Source organism: Lepidochelys kempii, chromosome 8 (genome assembly GCF_965140265.1).
Source record: "Lepidochelys kempii isolate rLepKem1 chromosome 8, rLepKem1.hap2, whole genome shotgun sequence".
Classification (NCBI taxonomy): Eukaryota; Metazoa; Chordata; order Testudines; family Cheloniidae; genus Lepidochelys; species Lepidochelys kempii.
The window spans coordinates 42,079,894-42,102,013 of NC_133263.1; the positions used below are offsets into that span (position 1 = coordinate 42,079,894).

General features: G+C 48.4%; 1 protein-coding gene across 3 annotated transcripts; it reads right to left on the reverse strand.

Moving 5' to 3' along the window:
- Nucleotides 1-201: 201 nt before the first annotated feature.
- HSD17B7 (hydroxysteroid 17-beta dehydrogenase 7) lies at nt 202-16,549 on the reverse strand. Of its 3 annotated transcripts, XM_073356218.1 has the most exons (9): nt 16,434-16,549; nt 15,200-15,403; nt 13,417-13,509; nt 11,150-11,264; nt 10,371-10,565; nt 9,229-9,333; nt 6,851-6,907; nt 6,077-6,175; nt 202-2,681 (listed from the first exon to the last, which is right to left on the reverse strand). In XM_073356218.1, the coding sequence occupies exons 1-9, from the start codon at nt 16,466-16,468 to the stop codon at nt 2,580-2,582; spliced, it is 1,005 nt and encodes a 334-aa protein (XP_073212319.1). In that variant the 5' UTR covers nt 16,469-16,549; the 3' UTR covers nt 202-2,579. The 3 variants fall into 3 exon arrangements, with proteins under 3 accessions (XP_073212319.1, XP_073212320.1, XP_073212321.1); XM_073356219.1 differs by lacking the exon at nt 9,229-9,333; XM_073356220.1 differs by lacking the exons at nt 202-2,681; nt 6,077-6,175; nt 6,851-6,907; nt 9,229-9,333; nt 10,371-10,565 and having other exon boundaries at nt 11,156-11,264; nt 13,397-13,509.
- Between the last annotated feature and the right edge of the window lie 5,571 nt (nt 16,550-22,120).

A 22,120-nucleotide genomic window follows, 5' to 3' on the forward strand; every position in this document is an offset into this window, starting at 1 on the left:
GTTCTTCCTTCTGCAGCAGGTTGGTTTTCCCCAATCACCCTGAGTCAGGCCATCTTGTAGAATATGGTAGTTGTTCCATTGCTTGGATAACTAGACCTATTCCATCTCAGTGGCTTACAATCAGTGACCTTGTGATTGTGTTTCAGAGTAACAGCCGTGTTAGTCTGTATTCACAAAAAGAAAAGGAGTACTTGTGGCACCTTAGAGACTAACCAATTTATTTGAGCATAAGCTTTCGTGAGCTACAGCTCACTTCAGTGAGGAAAGCATTGAGCTGTCTGCTCCCCTCTGCCAGGTGAGCAGTAACTCAGAAGTTCAGAACATAAATCACACTCTAGGACATACAGCATTTGCTCACCACACATTCATCACACTGATTTTGTAAATCTTGCGCCATGGCTGTGGGGGATACCAAAATCAGGGTCTTTGCTACCCTCACCACACCGGAAAGTCTCAGGTAGAATTGTTCTGGGTAGCAGTAAGCTAGCTTGATTCAGGCTGACTGTGCTTGGTGCTCACGCCTTTCTGCTGGGAAAAAGTTTTGTGTTACTGTTCAGAGAAACACATGCTAGGTCATCTTGGGTTGAGCTTTGACCAGTGTTGGTGTCTGGGGAAGTAGAATGTTGAAAATACTTTACTTCACAGCTAGTATCTTTACTGGCTGGTGAAGCCTGATGGAAAACGTCTGGGTACATGGTAGGTGGTGACTGCAAACACTGCCCTAGTGCAGGCTGCTGACTTCGAAAGGAGAACCTGCTGCCATTTCTCAAAAAAACCTAGTGAACATGGACCATCCAGCCACAAAGCAGCCCGAGTCTAATCCTCCATTTTTTGTGAAAAATTTAGAAGGCTGTGGTGGGAGGAGTCCGAGTATCTAGCTGCCTCTGCTCACCTGGACCCTTGGCACTCTAGGGCCATGGAGATGTCCCTGGTTCCTGTGGTAATAGCGAGATCTGCTTCTTATTTAATGCTCCATTAAGAGATCAGAGTGCTTTATAAAGGATGTTGGTAGCATCATCCCTATTTGCAGAGGGTATGATGCAGGCCAGTGACAGAGCCAGCAATGAACCCAGATCTCCTAAGGCTGTCCAGTGCACTGTCCATTAAGCCACATCGGGGGATGAAAAGCTGCTGACGCCATTTATCAGAAAGGTCAAAGGCACCTTACCAAACAACCAAGGAGACTGCTCTTCAATGGCTTGGTTATTACTCAGAGGCCCTAAAACAAATCTGGGCCATTGCTCTTTTGTTCTGATGTTCATGTAGGATGCTATCTTGTCCAGGTTCTCATTCACTGGCTGGGAGAAGGGTCACAAATGCAGAATGGACTATGGTTCTCTCAGTCTGTGTTTCCCAATCAGGATTACTTTGCATTCAACAACTTCATCTGCCATTTTGGCACCCAGATTTGTAAAATCCCTTTAAGTCTTCACACTCAGCTTTGGACTTCACTATCTGGAGTTATTTTAGGTCAGCAGCAAAAGTTTACCAACTCATTATTCACCCCCTTTCCCAGATAATTTATGACTGCTATTGATTTCTTTCCTACCCTTCATTTCCCATCTTCTCACCAGTTACTGACCCATGAGAAGGCCTTCCCTCTTATCACATGTCTGCTTAAGAACCTTTAATGAGGGACCTTGTCAAAGGCTTTCCAAAAGTCCCCATATAGTATATCAACTGGATCACCCTTGTTGATGCTCTCACAGGATTCTAACAGTTTACCAACAGGTACCAAAAGTGCCTTCCCAAAGGCTGAAGCAGTTATGTCTGAGGTCTGCACCAACTCTGTGCCTCAATACAAGATGCTACAACCCAAGGGTGAAAGCAGTACTGCTCCTTTCTTTGTGTAAAGAGCACTTTGTACTTTAGGCAGAAGCAGAGCATGGTCACCTCTCTCCATCAAGCTGCAGCCTATCACATTAAGTGATAGTGTGGATATGCTGGTGAGCACTAAAAATTCCATCAGGCACTTTGATCTACTCATGCTTGAAAGAGAAAAGCACACACATGGCTTCTAGCGAGCAGCATGGCCATAGTGTGCTGCAAGCTGGGGTGTCAATCTGCAGTACTCTAGCATGCACACTAAGTGTCCATGTAGACATGTTGATCAGTTTTTGAAGAGTCTGACCTTAACAGGCATATGTGGCTATCCAGGAAGCCTGGCAACTGAGGAGCCTTCTGTGCAAGACCAGCCCTTCCACCTATTTTCACCTTGTGCTCACACTGAGCTCTCAACCCATTCATACTTTTTCTCAGTAGTTCTTGGAACCTGCAGTTTATTGTGAAGACCATGACGTACAGAAATGGAGGCCTGGTTTAGGCAAGTTACTAGAAAGTGTTAGTGGAGAGAGCAATCTCGTACTGGACTCCAAGAGACTAAATAACTATTCAATCCCTCTCATATCTCCCATTCTAGGAAATCACTCCTTCCCAGACTGAGCGAAGGATGAGAGGTGCTACAAAGCCACAGGTCTCCAAGAAGGCCTCTGCTGCAAACACATAATACCCACTTAGAAGGAACTCCAATGTCACTAGTGCCAGAAAGATTTGTCCTTGGAGGCCTTGTCTGGATCTTGTTACTTAGAGCTAAAGGGAGCATTCAATCTTGTTAGGACATGCTTCTCCAGTTCCAACAGCTTTTGATAAAATATTTCAGTAGTTTCTTCTTCCACATCCATCTGCAAGAAAACCAGAGCAGTAATATTAGACCAAGGGGGCTGCAGTGAGGACCGACAAAGAACCTCTGGATGTTGCCAGAGATAGGCAAAGCCAAGGACAGGCTCAGTCTCCTCCTGAAAGGTACCCACTCAGCCACTTATGGCATGTGCCCAGGGAGCTGGAGGTTAGGATTGTAGCCCCAAATGACAGAGGGCTAGCATTTCCCACAGATGAGCAACAGCCCCAAATAAAAGAAAGCTGCTTCATGTGGGATAGGATGTGGAATCACTGCCTTTGAGGAGAAGGAACGCTCCCCCAGCATTAGCACAAGCTGCCAAGGACACAAGTGTAAACTGTAGCCTCTGCAGTGAGGAAACAGCAGCACAAGCCAGGAGGAACTTGCATGGTGTACACTACTGAAGCCCCTGCCTTGAGGCTCCTTCTCAAGACTGCCAGCATTAATCACAGCTGGGGGTGAAATCTAGGCCTTTCAGCTAGAGTCATCACAGCCTAACATCTTTTACTTCATTCTGACTCTGCAGAGGGAATTCTCCCTTGCTTTAGTGTAATTGGCTGCAGGTTCTGGCTCTGCTGTGACTGCAGCCCTTCAGCTGCCAAGCACCCCATGCCTGCCGATTGCACTCCCTCTCCATTTCAGCCCTGCCTGGCCTCCTGCACTCAACTCCAGTTGCCCACCCAGAATTAGAACAAGTGTATAATTAAAATCAGATAGAACAAAGTACATACTCATAAGCACAGTCACTTAGCTGGGGTATAACAGCCCTTCCCCTCACCACCAGTTTGCTTTGTAAGCTCTCTGGTGCAGAGACTGTCATAACTATACCATTTCTAGCACACTGTTATGACCGCAATAGTTGTATTATCTTGTGTGCTTGCTACAAAGTCAGAGTAAAACTGTACAGTCAGCACAGAGCCTGCATTTTGAGGACCACTGGAACAGAAGGGGGCTTGTCAGAGCTTTCCAAGGATAAGGCTACAAAAGGAAGAATACTCCCCCACCTCACTGAACTACACATGTCCTGGTGGGCAGCAGTGAGAGGAGATCCTTTCTCCACCTTGCAGCAGCAGAAATCTTGTACGTCTGCTCATACCTCTCATTGGCTCTGAAGGGAATGGGAAGGGCTGGGTCTCACGCTGGTTTTGTTTGAACTCCTGTGATCCAATTAAGTTCAAGCCAATCCCCCTACTAGTCCATTAGGCTTCTACATCCTCGTTACAAGAAGTTGCATCAAGCCTTGTGTTGGTGATTCTGGTCTTAACACAGAAGGGCTGGGGACACTGTCTTATAATGCCTACTCAGAAGGCCACCTACCTAGGCACTCAGCTGTTAGTCCAGAGGCAGTGCATTCATACAGTGAGATAGAGACTGGCAGGCTAGGTTAGGCACTGTGCAGTAGAGCATAAATAGCAGTAAGGATGGAAGAATCAGGTCCTTAGGTAAGTGTTTTGAGCCAATACATAACAGTCCAGCTCTTACAATTTGTACTCATGGGGGAATTCTGCACCTGTGCAGAATGTAATGTCCTCCCGCAGATTTCTTTGCTTCTCTGCAGAAAAGGAACTTTCTGACAGGGAAGCTGAGAGAGTGGTTATGCACCATTTCCCAGCAGCGTGGCCACATTGTTTAGGGCACCCAGACCAGCCAGCAGAGAGGTAAATCACTGCAGTGGTGGGGGAGGAGGGGAGTTCTGGAGATATGCCAGCTGGTGGCTCCTAAAAACGTGTTGGGCTCGTGTCAGGGTTCCCTCCCCACTCTGAACTCTGGGGTACAGATGTGAGGACCTGCATGAAAGACCCCTAAGCTTATTTTTATCAGCTTAGGTTAAAAACTTCCCCAAGGCACAAATTCTTTCCTTGTCCTTGGACAATATTGCTACCACCACCACCACCACGTGATTTAGACAAAAATTCAGGAAAAGGACCACTTGGAGTCCCTATTTCCCCAAAATATCACCCCCCAAGCCCTTTCACCCCTTTCCTGGGGAGGCTTGAGATTATACCAGCCAATTGCCTTTAATACAAGCACAGACAAGAGCCTTTATCTTTAAGGCACTAAAATCAAAATCAGATTCTTAAAAAGAAGAACTTAAGAAAAAAAGTAAAAGAAGCACCTCTGTAAAAATCAGGGTGGAAGGTGTTTTTACAGGTGATGAAAATATTTAAAAACACAGAGAACTCTCCTCTAGGCTCAGCTTCAAAGTTACAAAAACAAAACAACAAACACACAAACCACCACCCAGGAACAAAACTCACTTTGCATAGGGAAAATTCACACATTCCCTTGCCTTACTTACAATTTTTGTAATCTTAGATGCTCATTTCTGGTAGGTTTTTAGGAGATTTTTCTCTCCTGCCTGGTCCCTCTCCCCATCCAGAGAGAGAACAAAGAGCACAAACAAACCCTCCTCACCCCCCAGATTTGAAAGTATCTTCTTTTCTCATTGGCCCTTTTGGTCAGGTGCCAAGTAGGTTATTTGAGCTTCTTATCCCTTATAGGTAAAAATTCAGTACAGCTACCCACGAGGGATTTTATGCTACCCTTAGCTGTAGGTTTATGATAGCTTTCCTGCTACTCCCAACTAGGCTGGGGGATTACAGGACTTCTTCCCCTGCAGGAGTGGCTGTGGCCAGGGCAAGGTCAGATCCACTCCCAGAAATCTCCCACAGCTGCAGGAAGCTCTTCTCCCTCCCCCCGGCCCAACCCCCTGCATTTGGGCCCAGACACACACACACCTGGCCTCACTCCCTGCGTCTGGAGTCCCTGCCCAGCCCCACCACCACCCCTAAATCCAAACCCCCACCCCTGTACCCAGACCACCCCTGCTGAGCCCCCCCTTGAACCCCAGTAAGCCCCATACCCACTGCACCTGGACCTCTCCGACTAGCCCACCCCCGAACGCTGCTCCACCCAGCTCCTCGACTCCCCACCCCAAGCCCAGACCCCTCCCCTGCTGAGCCCATTGCTTCTGCACCCGGAATGAGCCCCTCCCTGTGCATCCAGATCCCCCACACTGAGCTGCCCGCACCCAGACTGTCCCACACAGAACCCTCACCCCACACCTGAATCCTGCCAGGCTGAACCTGCCTGCCCACATGCCTGACAGAGGGCAGGCCCCCCAGGATGTTTCTGGGGCAGTCCTGGCCCTTGTGCTGTGTCGGTCAGGTGTAACCTCATCACCAAATCTGTGCCCTGGGGGGGATGGAGCTACAGGGTGATCTCACTCCGCACAGCCAGAGACCTGTGTCCTCCCTGCCATGCTGGAGCCTTCTCATCTATTTGACCAATAAAGTTTGCAGAAATTTTAAACTAAACTATTGTGCACAGGATTTTTGTTTTCTTGGTGCAGAATTGCCTCAAGAGTAAATTGGACTTCAGAGTCATTGCTATATTTACCTTTTGGGACTCCACATAGTTCTTCCCCATTGGTGAAGTACAGCTGTGATATTTCATTAGTGCATCCAGTGACTCTGGCTTTTGTTTGAAGAGCCATACCTTTAAAGACAATAGCATAGTTGTGTGGGCAGGCAGTCCAGCTTGTTTGGACAGCCATGCAGTTTAGAACAAAACAGCTTGACAACATGAAGAGGGAAGAGGATGCCAAACTGCCCAGTTTCCTCAATGAGATATTCCACTTAAGCTCCAGAGAGGCAGCTGGCTGCTGTGCTCCCTGTGGTACTGGGAACACCACAGTCCATGCTCCTAATAGACAGTAGTTACACTTACCATGTCTTTAGCGAGATATGCCACGGTTCAACACAAGCCACTTGTGGTTTCTGCTTGAGGTAGGAGTTACTGGGTTCAGTTCGATGACTTGTGTTACAACCATTTGCTCTGACCTGTAAGGCCAGAAGGGATACAGGTCCTGGCTTGGGTAAGGGCAGAAGGGACCATCACTGTGAGATCTAGAGACCACAGGGTCTCTCTGAATAGGTGAGGAAGAAGAGGGTGAAAAAACATTTGTTTGAAGAACCTCAAATACCAGCTCAGTGTCTTAGCACTTACTGTGGAAAGTGATTCAGATGTACAGGGCAAGAGGAGAGAAACACTGCTTTGTATATATTCATCTGGCAGAGGACGCATTCACAGCCAGTACCAGACACCTGGGGGCTAGGAGGAGTTGCACACTGCAGACAAGTAGTGATTTGAGGTGCAAGCCATGTTACATACCTGAGCTTCTGCTCCATTGTATGGAGTTAGTGTGTAAGACTTGGTGAAAAAGCGGATCTGAAAGAGAAGAAGAAACGAGACATGAAACTTACTAACACCTATGCCTTGGAGCAAGGAATCAAGACTGAGCTCCCTGGAGGTCAGCAGTCGTGTTAAGGCACAAGGTCCTCTGCTGCTTGTGGCCTAGCCAACAGCTCCCCCACCCCTTGAGTAAGGGCCACCTGCCTCTAGCTAGATGACCAGGTGACTCCCTTCAGCCCAGGGCCACTGCAAATTTACTACAACCATCCAGACGGCCAACAAGTCTCTCCATGCTGCTGGGGGCAGGTGGGCGGCAGGCATGCAGGGGACGAGCTAAGCCCCCGCCCCCCCCCGATATACCTTTCTTCCAGCCACCTCCTTTCTGAGCTGGCTCCCAAGCTGTGGGTGGAGTACAATTTATGACACCTTGTCATCCAATGAAAAGTGATTCAGTGAGTGAAAAGTGATTGACAGAACAAGAAGCAATGGTCTCAAGTTGCAATGGGGGAGGCTTAGGTTGGATATTAGGAAAACCTTTTTCACTAGGAGGGAGGCGAGGCACTGGAATGTGTTACCTAGGGAGGTGGTGGAATCTCCTTCCTTAGAGGTTTTTAAGGCCCGGCTTGACAAAGCCCTGGCTGGGATGATTTTGTTGGGGATTGGTCCTGCTTTGAGCAGGGGGTTGGACTAGATGTCCTCCTGTGGTCCCTTCCAACCCTGATATTCTACGATTCTAGGAGGTGGCAGCCAGCAGAGAGAGCAGACTTATTTGGGGCTGGCACAGGCGGGTCCCAACAGCAAGCAGGTAGTAGTTTGTGGCAGCAGTGCTAAGGCCAAATACAGGCAGCTGCTCGTAAGACAGATGGAAAGGTGCCTGGCTGATGGACATAGGAAGTCTGGCTGTCTGTAGATAGTGTGTGGAATATTAGCAAGGCTGGAAAACTGAGGGCTGCAGACGAAGAGAACAGGCACAGGATGAGATAGTAAAGGAAAGGTGTAGGGGTGGGGAGAGTAGAGTAAAGGGAGGTGAAAGAAAGTGAAGCATGTTGAAGAGGCCACTTTCCACCAGAGGTGCCAGGGAGAAACAAAACACACTTAAAAGCTGGTGACTTCACTGCTGAAGTTTGTATTCTCTTAGGAATCATTTTCCATGTGTAGGAACATTAATTGAGTGTGAGCCGTTCAGAGGCATGGATTACCTAGCTCTGTTCCTACTGGAGTGGGAAGTTTACCATATGCCAATGCTTAGTGCTTTGAAAATACCAGCCTAGTTATTAACTATGGTTCAGGTGATCAAGAACAGTCTCAGATTTGGGGTCCATCTGCTTTTAGTTGCCCAGTTTCTGCTTAATTCCCACAGGTGCTGAGCACCAATAATTCTGATGGGGGCTATTGGAGTGGTAAGTGCTCAGTGCCTCTGGGAAATGAGCCTAAGGCATGAGGCTGAGCAACCAGAGATCAAAGGCCATGGTTAAAATCAGCTTCCCCATCTAGGGTCCCCCACTACCATCTCTCAGCAGCAATATTGATCTTGGGCCATAAAAGGTGATTGGTGGTAGAGTCCCAGCTCCAGAAAGTCTCACTCGCTGCAGAGCATGATCCTACTCTTGTGCTTTGGGTTAAATTAACTGAAGGGAAATTCACGGAGGTCCCTGAAACTCAGCCTAAGCCTCCTTTCCAGGCGTGGCTGTATAAAGGTTCCTTTCTCATCTAGCCTATGCCTGTCCCAGATGCTAGCTCTTGATTCCCCAGAGGGCTACCTCTACCTGCCTGCTATCAAGGTGGAACATAATTCACCTACAGTGCCCTAAGAATTTCAACACCTAACAGAGTGAAACAGCAGGAGACCCTTGCCATTCTGTTACAACATGCATGGCAAAGGACCACTGTATCAAGATACAGCTTCTTCTCTGGCTGTTGCAGCACATGGCACACAGCAGTATCCCACCACGAGTCACATAACCATGGGGCACCACATAACTGGTAGCCCTGGCTTTGCACCCATTTACAAATATATGAATGGGGGAAAAAATGGCTGGCTGTTCACCAGCCCTCTCCAAGCCTCTGCAGATAAGGAGCCCCAAGCTATCTAGGCATCTATTTGCCGAAACTCCATCTTCCAAACTGACCCTGCTGGTCCTAAGGGCCGAAGAGTCACTTTGGCAAAAGGCTACTTCCCAACCCAACGTGAAGCAATCTGCTACATTTCCATTCACACTCTGAGCAAAGGACACTGTATAACCGGCTTGGTGATAAGGCAGACAGGGCACTGTGTATACCCCTAGGAGTGAAATGCCCAAGACCATCCCAGCCCAAAGAGTTGGAAATAAACCCACACTTTCAGATGGATTACTCACTATCCACATGATGGGCATAAGCAGCTTCCAGAAGAAAGATGGCAGAATTCCATAAGTCAGGTTAGTCATCACAAGACCTGGACAAACTACACTGGAATACAGCCCCTGCAGAAGCAGGAAGAGAGGATACAAGCCAACACTAAATGCTGCATATCTGCTTGGAAAGAACACACCAGAAAAAGTATTACAAGGTGTCTCACACCTTCCAAAAGGCCTCACAATGCAAAGTCAGCAGATGTCCCTGTGCAGCATTGAGCAGAGATGTGTAGAGAAACATACATTCCTCATCCTCAACATATAGGTAAGCCCTCTCCCACCAAATAGCAGTTAAACAGCAGTAAGGGATGGCAACTCTTTCCAGAAAGAAGGCTGCCACTTATGGACTGGCACAGAACAAGGGAAAGCAGCATTAATTCCAGTCACAGGCCCATGACAGGGAAGGCCCTGCCTCTTGTCCAAGATTCTAGTGTGGGATAGTCAACAGCTCCCATGCCTGTATCTGCTGCGATGCCACAGATTTTACAGGCCATCCAGTCATATCAGATGGCCCTTCTAAAAATACTTGCCCTATCAACTCCTACCTCTGAGCAAAAGGCACATCAGTTGGCAGAAGTTTCCCTTACAGGCAAGTTATTCTATAGTTGTCCCATATGAGTTTCTTGCACCTTCCTCTAAAATGTTTCTTAGCCAGTCTTAGACAGGTTGCTAGACTAGATGGACTGCTTAATTCATGTGACAGATCAGGCCAGTCACCATGTGGATGAGTCCACAGAGTGGAAGGTTTATTAAATATCAATACAATGCAGCCAGCAAAGAGAGATAATGTCTGTCCCAAAGCCAAGGCTACAGCTTCCAAATATTCTGAAGGTAAGAGCTCAATTCTGTGAGGTTTAAAACTGCAACTTCTATACCAAACATTCCCTACCACATCCTACCAATCATACTTACTTGAAACTCACCCTAGCTAAGCTCCTTCACATCCATGAAGCAATCTATTACGCAATTGAACACTGCTACGTGGTACTTCTATGCATCAACATACTACTGCCACTGACGAGCATGCCACCTTATCAACATTTCTCAGACCAACATGCTCAAGTGCAACAGCTTTCCGCATCGTACCATAGGGTAAACAGCCTCACCTGCTTGTTAAAGTGCTTGTTCAGAGCCACACTAGCTAGGTCAATGGCATATTTGGAGGAACTGTAAGACTCTTTGCCTTTGCTGTGCTGGTAGTCAGTGAGAGCGAAAGCAGACTTCCTGGCATTGCTGGAAGATGTCCAGATGAGCAGGGAGGGCTTTTCAAGGCAACATAGCAGAGGCTTAAGCTGCCGAATCTAAGGAGATAAGAGAGTGATTATCCATTTCAGCAGTTATCCCAGGATATTTGAAAATAATTCCCACTTCAGTTACGCTAGTCTAGAGGGCAGGGGTTTGGGTTAACTGACCGCAAAAGAAACAAGTAAGCAGAGAATCATGTCACTGGTATACCTCAGACCCAGATCCTGGTTGGTAGCATTTTATAGCCTGTTTGCATTCACTTTGCACAGGAGACAGGCTGCAAAGTAGGGAGAACCAGGCCTTTGTTTCTCTTAGGAGCCAACATGTCTGCTGGCTGTGCAGAGTAACCCTGAAGTGATTCTAACTCTTTCAGTAAGAAATGTTGCCTGCACATTGGGAAATCCCAAACCTGGCTGTCATTCAGCCACTAGGAGATAGCTGACCAGGCCAGGGTATGTACAGGGGATGGTGCGGCCTCCTGCCCTATGCCTGGACCACTGCACATTACTCAGATACACTCCAGACTGGGTCAGTGTACAGGAACATTGGAAGAGAGGTGAACCGACCCATTTAATTCCTGCTCTACCCAAAACTGCACACTGACGCAGAATTGGGGCCTGACTGTCAGTAGCAGTTTTACCAGTATAAAGTGCCCAAAGAGGTTGGTTTCAAACACAGCCTGCAGGCCATCTGCAGTGATGAAGTCTTCTTGAGTTAACAGCCCCTCTGCTGTGCTCAGCATATGGACTGCTTTCCTGGAATACAAGGAGAGGAGAGAGGAAATTTTAGACAGAGCTATAGCTTCTTCAGGTGATAATTTTATTGAACAATTCTTATCATTTTTAGTATTTTGACCAGCTCTACAACAGATTGAAAATTACTTCTGAATTTGGTTCTGCAAGGAGTTTTCCATTCTGAAGGTTCAAAATAGTCTGTTTTTTCAAAATCACTTTTTAAAAAAGGAAAAATTCTGATAATCTTAAATATTTAACAGCATACATTTTGAAAAGCAAAGATCCCAGTGTCAGGGTGTTTTGTTTACTTTGTATTTTTAAAAACAAAAAAATTGTTTAAAAGTCTTTCAACTAAACTTTGAAAGACTTCAGCCAGCTCCAATTTTTACTGAGATTTGATTTTAGAGATTTGTTATTACAACAGAAAACAGTTTTTTTTTAAAACAAAAAACAAAACTGATTTCCAGTTTGCTGCTCACAAACTAAATGGGAGCCTGTAACATGGGCTGTAACTCAGAGGAAAAGCAGTCTAGAGGTTAAAGCAAATAAGAGTTAGGAGTTCCTGGCTCTGTCAGTCACTGAATTTTCACTCACTTAACTTCCATGACTCAGCTTTCCTATATATGGAGGTGAGGGGGATGACCTATTTCCCTACTTCAGAGGGATACAACAAACCATAATTCATTGCTATTTGAGAAGAACTTGATGCCCCTGCAATGTTGTTGCTGATCTCCGGCTCTCTCCCAGCTTCCTGTGCACACCTACGGGCTGCATGGTGACCCATTTTTCTCTATTAATATTTTTGCCTCCCCACCCACAGCCCCCTTCATGCCCAGTAGGCCATTAACACATCTGACTTGTCTGGTGGAATTAATTCCTCATTCCAGCTATCAAATCCATAGTCTCCACCTACAGCACCAGTTTTATCTCCACACTTTTATGCTGTTACAAGACCTGTGCATACACCAGCCTACATTAAGGGTATGATTTTTTTTTTAACTGAGATGGTTGTACTGGTATAAAATATGCCTTATACCAGTATAGCTTACTTCCCCTTCCCATACAAGGATCAACTGTACCAGTATAAGCACTTGTATACCAGTGACCGATGGTGTGATGTGAGCTGTACCCCTCCAGCCATACCAGTAGAGTTAAAGTTTTCCATGTTTGGACAAGGCCTAGATCCATTTGCTCATTTCTCAAACTATTCAAACCATCCCCAGCCTTGGCTCACATCCCACATCCAGTTTCTCTTCTCCTATTCCCAAGCTGTTAAACACAGATGTTAAGTTCCTATCAGAGGCAGAGACCCGATACTACCTTATGTCCACTGAATGCATCTGATGAAGTGAGCTGTAGCTCACGAAAGCTTATGCTCAAATAAATTGGTTAGTCTCTAAGGTGCCACAAGTACTCCTTCTCTTTTTGTGAATACAGACTAACACGGCTGCTACTCTGATACCTTAACTATGGCATTCCCAGCATGCCTCCACAGCAGTCTCAGCTCTTCATTTTCATCTGCCAAGCAAGATCATGCTGGTCTCTTTAAACAGAGAAGTTGCTCACCATCACCTCACTCCCCTCCTTCACGAGAGGCCCAAACCTCAGAAGCCCCTTACTTCTGCCTGCTATACCTTTAATACCATTCTCTACCTCAATACATGTTTCTCCCTCCTTCTCAGTCTTCCCACACCTTCCCCACTGTCTTAAACATACTGTTTCCCCTATTCTTTCAAGTACCTTCTCTAGACCAGGGGTTCTCATAACAAGCTTTTTGGTGACCATGTAATAACCTCACAACTCCCTGCGGGATCATGACCCCCAGTTTGAGAACCCCTGTTATAATCCATTGAATCCAGTTTGGTAAGCCTTTCTGCTTTACCTGGACTGCAAACTCTTCTGAGCAGAAGGCTTTTGTAGACTACCATGCACATTTATGACTTCCTAAGTAATGACTATAACAGAAAGAAGATCTGTTCACCTTTTAACTAAACCACCCACTCATTCAGTGTTTCGTTAACCATCCCTCACATTATCAGCCATCCAAAATCTCAGTGAATCACTGGAACATTCATTCATGCCATCACCCATTTTGTATCTCCCCTCACTCATCCAAGGACAAAACCAGGAAGAGAAAAGTATCTGACTGTTACTTAAGGATAGTATTCTGTACCCGGAGAAGAGACCAGAGATCAGTGCTTTGAAGCTAACATGGGTATTTGGCATGGTCCCAGCATTCAGAAAGAGACAGTCCAAGCGCTGGAACCTACACAAAGGAAACAAACAGTATGGTTGGTTATGGCTATTACTAGAGCATCTCATAAAAAATAAAAAACAAAAACAAAAACCACCACAGCTAATGCTAGCCCACAATGGAGACAGAAGCTCAGAGACAAGTCATTTCTTTATTTTGAAGTTCAAAGAATATTAAGCTAATCATGATAATGTCATTTTGCAAAATAAAACTAGACATGATCCAGAGCTGGGATCCAGAATAAGTTTCCCAGATTCTGAGAGTTCTTGATTGAGTCCATTATAGGGATCTGAACTGTAAAATTCACTCTGAATGTAAAAATCCCACAAAATCTGGAGTGTTGCGGGTCAAATCTAGAGTTCTTAAAATATAACTGATGCCCACAAGTAATCCATTTTCCAAACTTCTGTATGCCTCAAATTTCAGTTAGCTATCCAGGATTTTCAAGAGAAAATAAGATTAGGTTAATTCAAAGGAATTTAGGCACCTAACTTCCATAGGCTAATATCTTCTTGGACTGGGATTTTTATAACACAGATATCACCAGAGTAACTCTGCAGTTACTACTTTCCAACTAAAGATCTCAAAGCAGTGTATAAACAAAACTTCACCACCCCTGAAACAAACCCAGAAGTGACCTGACCTGCAGTGGAAGAATCAGATTTCCTATTGTTGCCACCACCAGTTCAGCTCTTTTTGGGAGGTTGGAAGCAATACCAGGAGCCTTAGTACATACAAGGTTCCTGAGGCGGATGCATTTTTGTTGTGTTGTCTAACCCTCTCAGACCAGATCTAGATGGCAGGGTGCTCAACACACCTGTGGCTCTCCTATTCCAGGAGAGCTAGTGGAAGCAACAGTGGGGAGTGTTACGCTCAAATGCAATTGTAAAATCTGTAACTTGTATCATTAAGTTCTGCGACTCTCCTGTTCAAGACAGGACATTGTGGCCAGCAACATTAAGGCAAGTGGCAAACAGATCACTTCCTGTCTGGAGCTATCCAGTGCTCCTGGTTTCAAGGAAACGCTTTAGCAGGTCAGGCTCAGTGGTATACTTTTGGACTGTGGTAGGTGAAAGAGGTCACTGCAGTAGCTGAAGAGGTAAGACTGGTAGTTGGGGGGTGGGGGGAGAGAGGAATACGGGGCACAACAGAAGGGGGGCTTGTAACATTCCTATGCTGTGTACACATTGAATTTCCACATTTTGTGAAGCATGGTGCCCAAACCACTGGCTGCACAAGGACTTTGCAGAGCCTGACAGGAACTTAGTTGGTGTTGGTCCTTGATTTAGTTGGGGGTGGTCCTGCTTTAAGTAGGCGATTGGGGGTGGTCCTGCTTTAAGTAGGCGATTGGACTAGATGACCTCCTGAGGTCTCTGCCAGTCCTAATTTTCTATGATTCTATGACAGCTGCCTGCAGCAAATGCAAGCTGGGCAAAGAGTCCCCTCTTTGCCCTACACACACTAGAGGATGGCATTTGACCACCACCAGCTGAGCTAAAGGAGGACACATCTCAGCCCTTTCCCCCTACTCAGAGTGAAAGAACTGACTGTGCTACAGGCTTATTCCCAGGCCTGAGGGCCGGCAAGACACACCTGCTGGATGCAGCGGATTGAACCAGAGAGGTCCCTGTTGCTCACTCTCCTCAGCCAGGGCTAGGGGCACAGCACCCACCCACCTTGAGCCCGGGCAGGCTCCACACACCTGCACTGGATCTCGCTGGCTGCCTGCAGGACAGACTCCAGGCTGCTGACATCCAGGTGCACGAAGGTAACCTGGGCGGCAGGGTGGGCAGCCAGCAGCATGGCCTTGGTGGCAGCAGCCTTCTGCATGCTCCGGCAGGCCAGGCACAGCCGGACCCCAGCGTCCTCCTGCAGTAACCGCTTGCATAGGGCGGAGCCGATGCCACTGCAACGGTCCAGGGAGACAAGAGCCCAGTCAGCCTGGCACCGCACCACTTAGGCATACGCAGCTGCGGAGGGCACCAGGAAGTTTAGGGCACCAAATCACCCCAAATTTCACGGTGACCTAGGCAGCTGTGTGCTGTATACAAGGCAGCACAAGCCCCCACGACAAGCCCTGGCCCCCGGCCAGCCCCCGAGCAGGCTGCGCCCACTGCAAGGGGCAGGCCCCTCCCTAGGGGGGTGCTGGGCCCCGGACAACTCCCTCCACCCGGCCCCTTACCGTTCCCCCCCCCCCCCCGCTCCACCCGGCCCCTTACCGTTCCCGCCCCCCCCCCGCTCCACCCGGCCCCTTACCGTTCCCGCCCCCCCCCGCTCCACCCGGCCCCTTACCGTTCCCGCCCCCCCCCGCTCCACCCGGCCCCTTACCGTTCCCGCCCCCCCCCCGCTCCACCCAGCCCCTTACCGTTCCCGCCCCCCCCCCCGCTCCACCCGGCCCCTTACCGTTCCCGCCCCCCCCCCGCTCCACCCGGCCCCTTACCGTTCCCGCCCCCCCCCCGCTCCACCCGGCCCCTTACCGTTCCCCCCCCCCCCCGCTCCACCCGGCCCCTTACCGTTCCCCCCCCCCCGCTCCACCCGGCCCCTTACCGTTCCCCCCCCCCCGCTCCACCTCCTCCCCCAGCGACCCCACACTCAGTGGCAGCGGCGGGAAGCGGGACAACCTGGCCTCAGCCCGCTCCACTCCGCCAGCTCCCAGCCGGGGCACGGCACTCCCCGCCGCCGGTGAGAGCAGGGTGATCCCTTCCCCCAAGCGACACGGCTGGGGCCAGGGAAGCGGAGCCGGCTGCTCCCAGCCCCCTGCGCCTGTGGAGCCGCCAAAAGTGCTCCCCAACAGCTCCTGCCTCCCAGACCCCGGGGGGTGGCCTAGGGTCCCACACAACCCCCGGTGAGCGGGCTGCATAGGGCACCCCCGAGCGAGCGAGCGAGCCCGCCCCCCGCCAGATGGACGAGGCTGCTTCCGCCTGGCCCCTCCTCACCTGCTGGCGCCGGTGACCAGCACCACGGGCTGCATCCCGCAGCCTCGAGCGGGCACCGTAAACTAGCGAGTGTCTCCGCGCGCACGGCCCAGACCCGGCCACGCTCCCTCGGCGGGCCCCGCCTCGCTCCCGTAGGCACCGCCCCGCACAGCAGCCTACCAATCGGGACGCTCGCGGGGGCCCTCGCCGTGGCGTGACTGTAGGCTCATGGGCGGGCACGGGCTGAGCGGTGCCCAATCATCGCGGGGCTGCCTGGGCGCTCTGCAAGGGTGGGCTGGGCCGAGTGGAGCCCCGCCGGCAGTGACAGGCAAGGCCGGCTCCGGGCGCCAGAAGGAGGTGCTTGGGGCGGCCAATAGCGAGGGGCGACCACGAGTGTGGCGGAAGCACCCCGCTCTGGGCCCAGGCTGGCGTGAACACGTCTGCCTGCTGAAGGCTGCTGTGTTATACCTTGTGTTTGCTTCTGTTCTGTTGCATAGTTTTGCTTTATCCTTTTTGGTGATTCTTTGTAAGTGTTACACAAATAAAATTCTTTTCTGCTTCAAAAAAAAAAAATAGCAAGGGGTGGCAGGTCCGGGTCTTCGGCGGCCGCTCAATCGGATTTTTCTTCTCTGCAGAAAAGCTGGAGCCGGCCCTGGTGACAGGAGGGGATCCTGGCGCGGGCTCGGGGCTTAGGGTTAGCATAGTTCCAGTTCCCCAGTAGGGGGTGCAGCAGCGGGGTACAGTTTCTACTTGGAATCTCTAACGTGTAAAAAGAAAAGGAGTACTTGTGGCACCTTAGAGACGAACAGATTTATTAGAGCATGAGCTTTCGTGAGCTACAGCTCACTTCATCGCGTGCAGCTGATGAAGTAAACTGTAGCTCACGAAAGCTCATGCTCTAATAAATCTGTTCGTCTCTAAGGTGCCACAAGCCCTCCTTTTCTTTTTGCGGATACAGACTAACACGGCTGCTACTCTCTAATCTAATGTGTAAATAAGTGTAATGGCCTCCCAAGTAACTATCAGTCCGGTGTTCCTGTAGACAGGCCACCCAGGCGTATTTCTCTGAAGAGCTCATCTTTCCCAGCAGTGGCTGATGGCTCAGCAAGGAGCCATGGAAGTCTTTGCAAGATGTGGGCCTGATGTTGTACTGTACAAGCAGGATCCTTTTCAGCAATGCAGCAGTCTTCAGTTCCTTTCCTTTGTGGGCCGGCTTGGCATCAGTGAAAAAACTTGCTCTACATTTGCATTGTGAGAGGGAACAGTAAAGATGAACTGTGCAAACTTTAACAGCAACATTCAATGATTTTGGACTTCTCAAAATATTTGATCCATTTTTGGTAATTTACTAGGAAATTATTGAGCTTTTCATCACTGTAAGAACCTTCCATACATTTCTTGATATTGCTGAACTGATCAAAGCGCTTAATGTCATCAATTTTTACCCCCTTCTCTGTCAAGTATTTGATACAAGACTCCACATCATTCCAATTTAGTGTCTTACTCAGGGCAATCCTGTCCACATGAAACAAGAGAAGTATCCAGGGGTTCCATCCACAGCTCCAGATACTCTAAGCATGTGCTGTACAGACAACGATTTTATTAAAGTTAATGTTTAAAATCAAATTTATGCAAGTTAAGAAGGAAGTTACTGTACATCTGTGATCAGGCTTGGGTTATGAGGGATTACTAGTGTTGGTTACAAGGTTCATAAGATATATACATAGCAGATAACCAGCATAGACCCAGATTGGGGTGCGGGAGTTTTTGAGACGTCAGTGGATGAGTGATCTCGGGTACGCCACCCACAGAATGTATTTAGAGTCCAAGTCAGTGTTGGTGTAGTGAATAAGTACATGGGTGTGGTGTGCCCCTTGGGTCATCAGCGAAGGAAGGAAGTGGGTTATTTCCCTGACCAGCATTCTTGATTACTTGGCCTGTGTCATAAATATAAAGGGAAGGGTAAACACCTTTAAAATCCTTCCTGGCCAGAGGAAAAACCCTTTCACTTGTAAAGTGTTAAGAAGTTAGGATAACCTCGCTGGCACCTGACCACAATGACCAATGAGGAGACAAGATACTTTCAAAGCGGGCGGCGGGGAGAAACAAAGGGTCTGGGTCTGTCTGGGTGATGCTTTTGCCGGGGACAGAACAGGAATGGAGTCTTAGAACTTAGTAAGTAATCTAGCTAGACGTGTTAGATTCTGTTTGTTTAAATGGCTGAGTAAATAAGCTGTGCTGAATGGAATGGATATTCCTGTTTTTGTGTCTTTTTGTAACTTAAGCTTTTGCCTAGAGGGATTCTCTATGTTTTGAATCTAATTACTCTGTAAGGTATTTACCATCCTGATTTTACAGAGGTGATTCTTTTTTACTTTTTCTTCTATTAAAATTTTTCTTTTAAAAAACTGAATGCTTTTTTCATTGTTCTTAAGATCCAAGGGTTTGGGTCTGTGGTCACCTATGCAAATTGGTGAGGATTTTTATCAAACCTTCCCCAGAAAAAAGGGGTTAAGATTTGGGAGGATTTTGGGGGGGAAAGATGTTTCCAAACAAACTCTTTCCTAATAATAATAATAATACCGGTGTTAGACGTTTGGTGGTGGCAGCGAAAGTCCAAGGGCAAAGGGTAAAATAGTTTGTACCTTGGGGAAGTTTTAACCTAAGCTGGTAAAAGTAAGCTTAGGAGGTTTTCATGCAGGTCCCCACATCTGTACCCTAGCATTCAGAGTGGGGAAGGAACCTTGACAACCTGGTACTGACGGTGTCACATGATGTGCTCCATGTAGATGTCTCTGGACTACCTGACGGTGTCAGACACCGTGAGCTGTCTCATGAGCCAGGTATAGCGTCGACCAATTCCACATGCTCTCAGCACCGACTTGTTGTGATGCATTCTCTACTTTAGCAGAGAATGCATTACATGCGTCATCAAGTCCCTCCTTTTGTAATCAGTCCTGACTTTTATGTATCAGCACTTGTAATCACTTAAGTTTATTAACAACAGAAAGATAGATTTTATCGATCAGTGTGTTTAGATTAAAGTGCGTGGGGAACTCCACTTCCAATAACAAGCCTTGTGCATACCATTTTTCTTTGATAAAATGACATACTTTCTCAGAGCTTGTATTGTTTAGGAGGGTACTGAGCAGTACAAGATACATATTTCTGGAAATCTGGGACTGGGAATCTGCTGGTATTCTTCTGCAATGTAATTCATGAGTGAATAGCTAGCAGCAATACTGTGTAGCTGGGAGCAAGTTACATGCTGGAGGCTGTGTGTGGTGGGCCAGGAGTAGCTGTTCATTAGCAAAGCAGTGTTAAAGGCATCCCAGGTTGGAGAACTGAGGGCTTGGCTACACTTGCAGCTGTACAGCGCTTTGGGTTAAATCAGCCTTCGGAGAGTGCACCAGGGAAAGCTGGTCTGTCCACACTGACAGCTGCAAGCGCACTGGCGTGGCCACATTCGCAGCACTTGCAGCGGCATTGGAAGTGGTGCATTATGGACAGCTATTCCACAGAGCACCTCTTCCCATTCTGGCGCTGTGGCTTGTGGGAAGGGGGCATGGGGTGCGGGGCATTTTGGATCCTGTCCCAACGCCCTGTGATGCATCACGTCGCATCCCAGCAATCCCCGTGTTTCTGTCCACATTTGGCGCCATCTTTCAATGGTTTCTGTGCGGCACACTCTGTCTTCCCTTTCGGTCTGTGGGAATGGATCCCGAACTGCTGAGGAGGATGCTGACGAGTCTCGCCATCATGTCACATTTAGCATTTGAGCTACTCCTTAAGATCCAAAGTGACAGTGAGGAGTCTGACAACGATATGGAGTCAAGTAACGCATTTAACACGAAATTGCTTGTCTTATTCACAGACATGCTCTCCACCTTGGAATGCTGCTTTTGGGCTCAGGAAACAAGCACTGAGTGGTGGGATCACATCGTTCTGCAAATCTGGGATGATGAGCAGTGGCTGCAGAACTTTTGGATGAGAAAAGCCACTTTCATGGGACTGTGTGCTGAACTTGCCCTCACCCTGCGGCGCAAGGACACGAGATTGAGAGCTGTCCTGATGGTGAAGAAGCAGGTAGCTATTGCAATCTGGAAGCTGGCAACTCCAGCTAACCAGTCGGAGTGGGAAAGTTGACTGTTGGAATTGTGTTGATGCAAGTTTGCAGGGCCATTAATCGCATCCTGCTCAGAAGAACTGTGACTCCGGGTAACATGCATGACATTGTGGCTGGCTTTGAACAAATGGGTTTCCCTAACTGCAGAGGGGCGAGAGATGGGGTGCATATTCCTATTCTGGCACCAGACCACCTAGACTCCGAGTATGTTAACCAAAAGGGGTATTTCTCCATGGTTCTCCAGGCGCTTGTGGATCACCATGGGCGTTTCATTGACATTAATGCAGGCTGGCCCAGAAAGGTGCATGATGCATGCATCTTTCGGCACACTGGCCTGTTCAGGAAGCTGCAAGCTGGGACTTTTTTCACAGAGCAGAGGATCTCCGTAGGTGAAGTCGAAATGCCCATTGTGATCCTTGGAGACCTCGCTTACCCTTTAATGCTGTGGCTCATGAAACCCTACACAGGGAGCCTGGACAGCAGCCAGGAACGGTTTAACTACAGGCTGAGCCAGTGCCAAATGACTGTGGATGTGCTTTTGGCCGTTTGAAGGGTCGCTGGCACTCTCTTTATGGAAAGCTGGACTTGGCCGAATCCACCATCCCCGCGCTTATATCTGCGTGCTGTACCCTCCATAATATTTGTGAAGGGAAGGGTGAAAGCTTCACTCAGGCATGGGCCTCAGAGGTTCAATACCTGGAGGCTTAACTTGAACAGCCAGAGAGCAGCGCTATTAGAGGGGCCCAGCGTGGGGCTGCAAGGATTACGGATGCCTTGAGGGAGCAATTTGAGGCTGAAAGCCACCAGTAATGTCTGTTGCTCTGCACAGGAGTTAAGTGCAGTGGCTGTGTTTGGTACACTGAATTGTAGTGCTTGTTGCTTTCCTGGGCTAAGGTATATTTTGCTTTATGCACTAATAAAGTGTGTTATCAACGTGAAAAACTCCATTTATTGAAAAAAAATTCATTTATTGAAATAAAAACAAAGTAACTCAGCAATACCACAATGGCAAGGGGGTGGGGTGGGGACCGGTTCACTCACAGACTTGAGTATGTCCTGATTTCATACTCTGGAATACTGTCTGGAGTGCTATGCACTGAGTGTTGCACTTCAGGATGGCTGTAAGGCATGTTGAGGGGAGTTGAGTGCAGTGGATAAGGGTCATAGTTTTCATGGGTGGATGCTGAAGCTAGGGGTGTAGGAGGCAGCTGGGGGCGGTAAGAACCCGGATGTTGGGGAAAGTGGGTTGGAGGGGACATGGGGACACAAGGGAAAGAATTTTGGGACAAGGTCTGCGGGGGTGGGGGGGCGAGTGCGGTAGTGTTCTGCCTGCATGTCGACGAGCGCCTGGATAGAGTCCGCTTGGTGCTCCATTATGCTAATCAGCCAATCTGTGCTTTGCTGCCAGAGCACCGTGTTTTGCTGCTGGCGATCCTCAAGTTATCGGAAGCCTGCATCCCAAGAAAGGGGGAAAAATATATAAGCAGGAGTTATAGACCAAGCTGGATGAGCAAGCATCTCAGAGAGGTGATAAAGAAAGCAGAAAGCATACAGGGAGTGGAAGATGGGAGGGATCAGCAAG

Bases quoted from the DNA above. Each gene is read 5' to 3' on its own strand.
- HSD17B7 (XM_073356218.1), bottom strand. From the start codon at position 16,468: ATGCAGCCCGTGGTGCTGGTCACCGGCGCCAGCAG. The intron at 13,510-15,199 runs GTGTGTGGAGCC...TCCTTTGTGTAG, and splicing joins GCCAGCGAGATCCAGTGCAG to GTTCCAGCGCTTGGACTGTC. The intron at 2,682-6,076 runs GTAAATATAGCA...GTTTTCTTGCAG, and splicing joins ACTATGTGGAGTCCCAAAAG to ATGGATGTGGAAGAAGAAAC.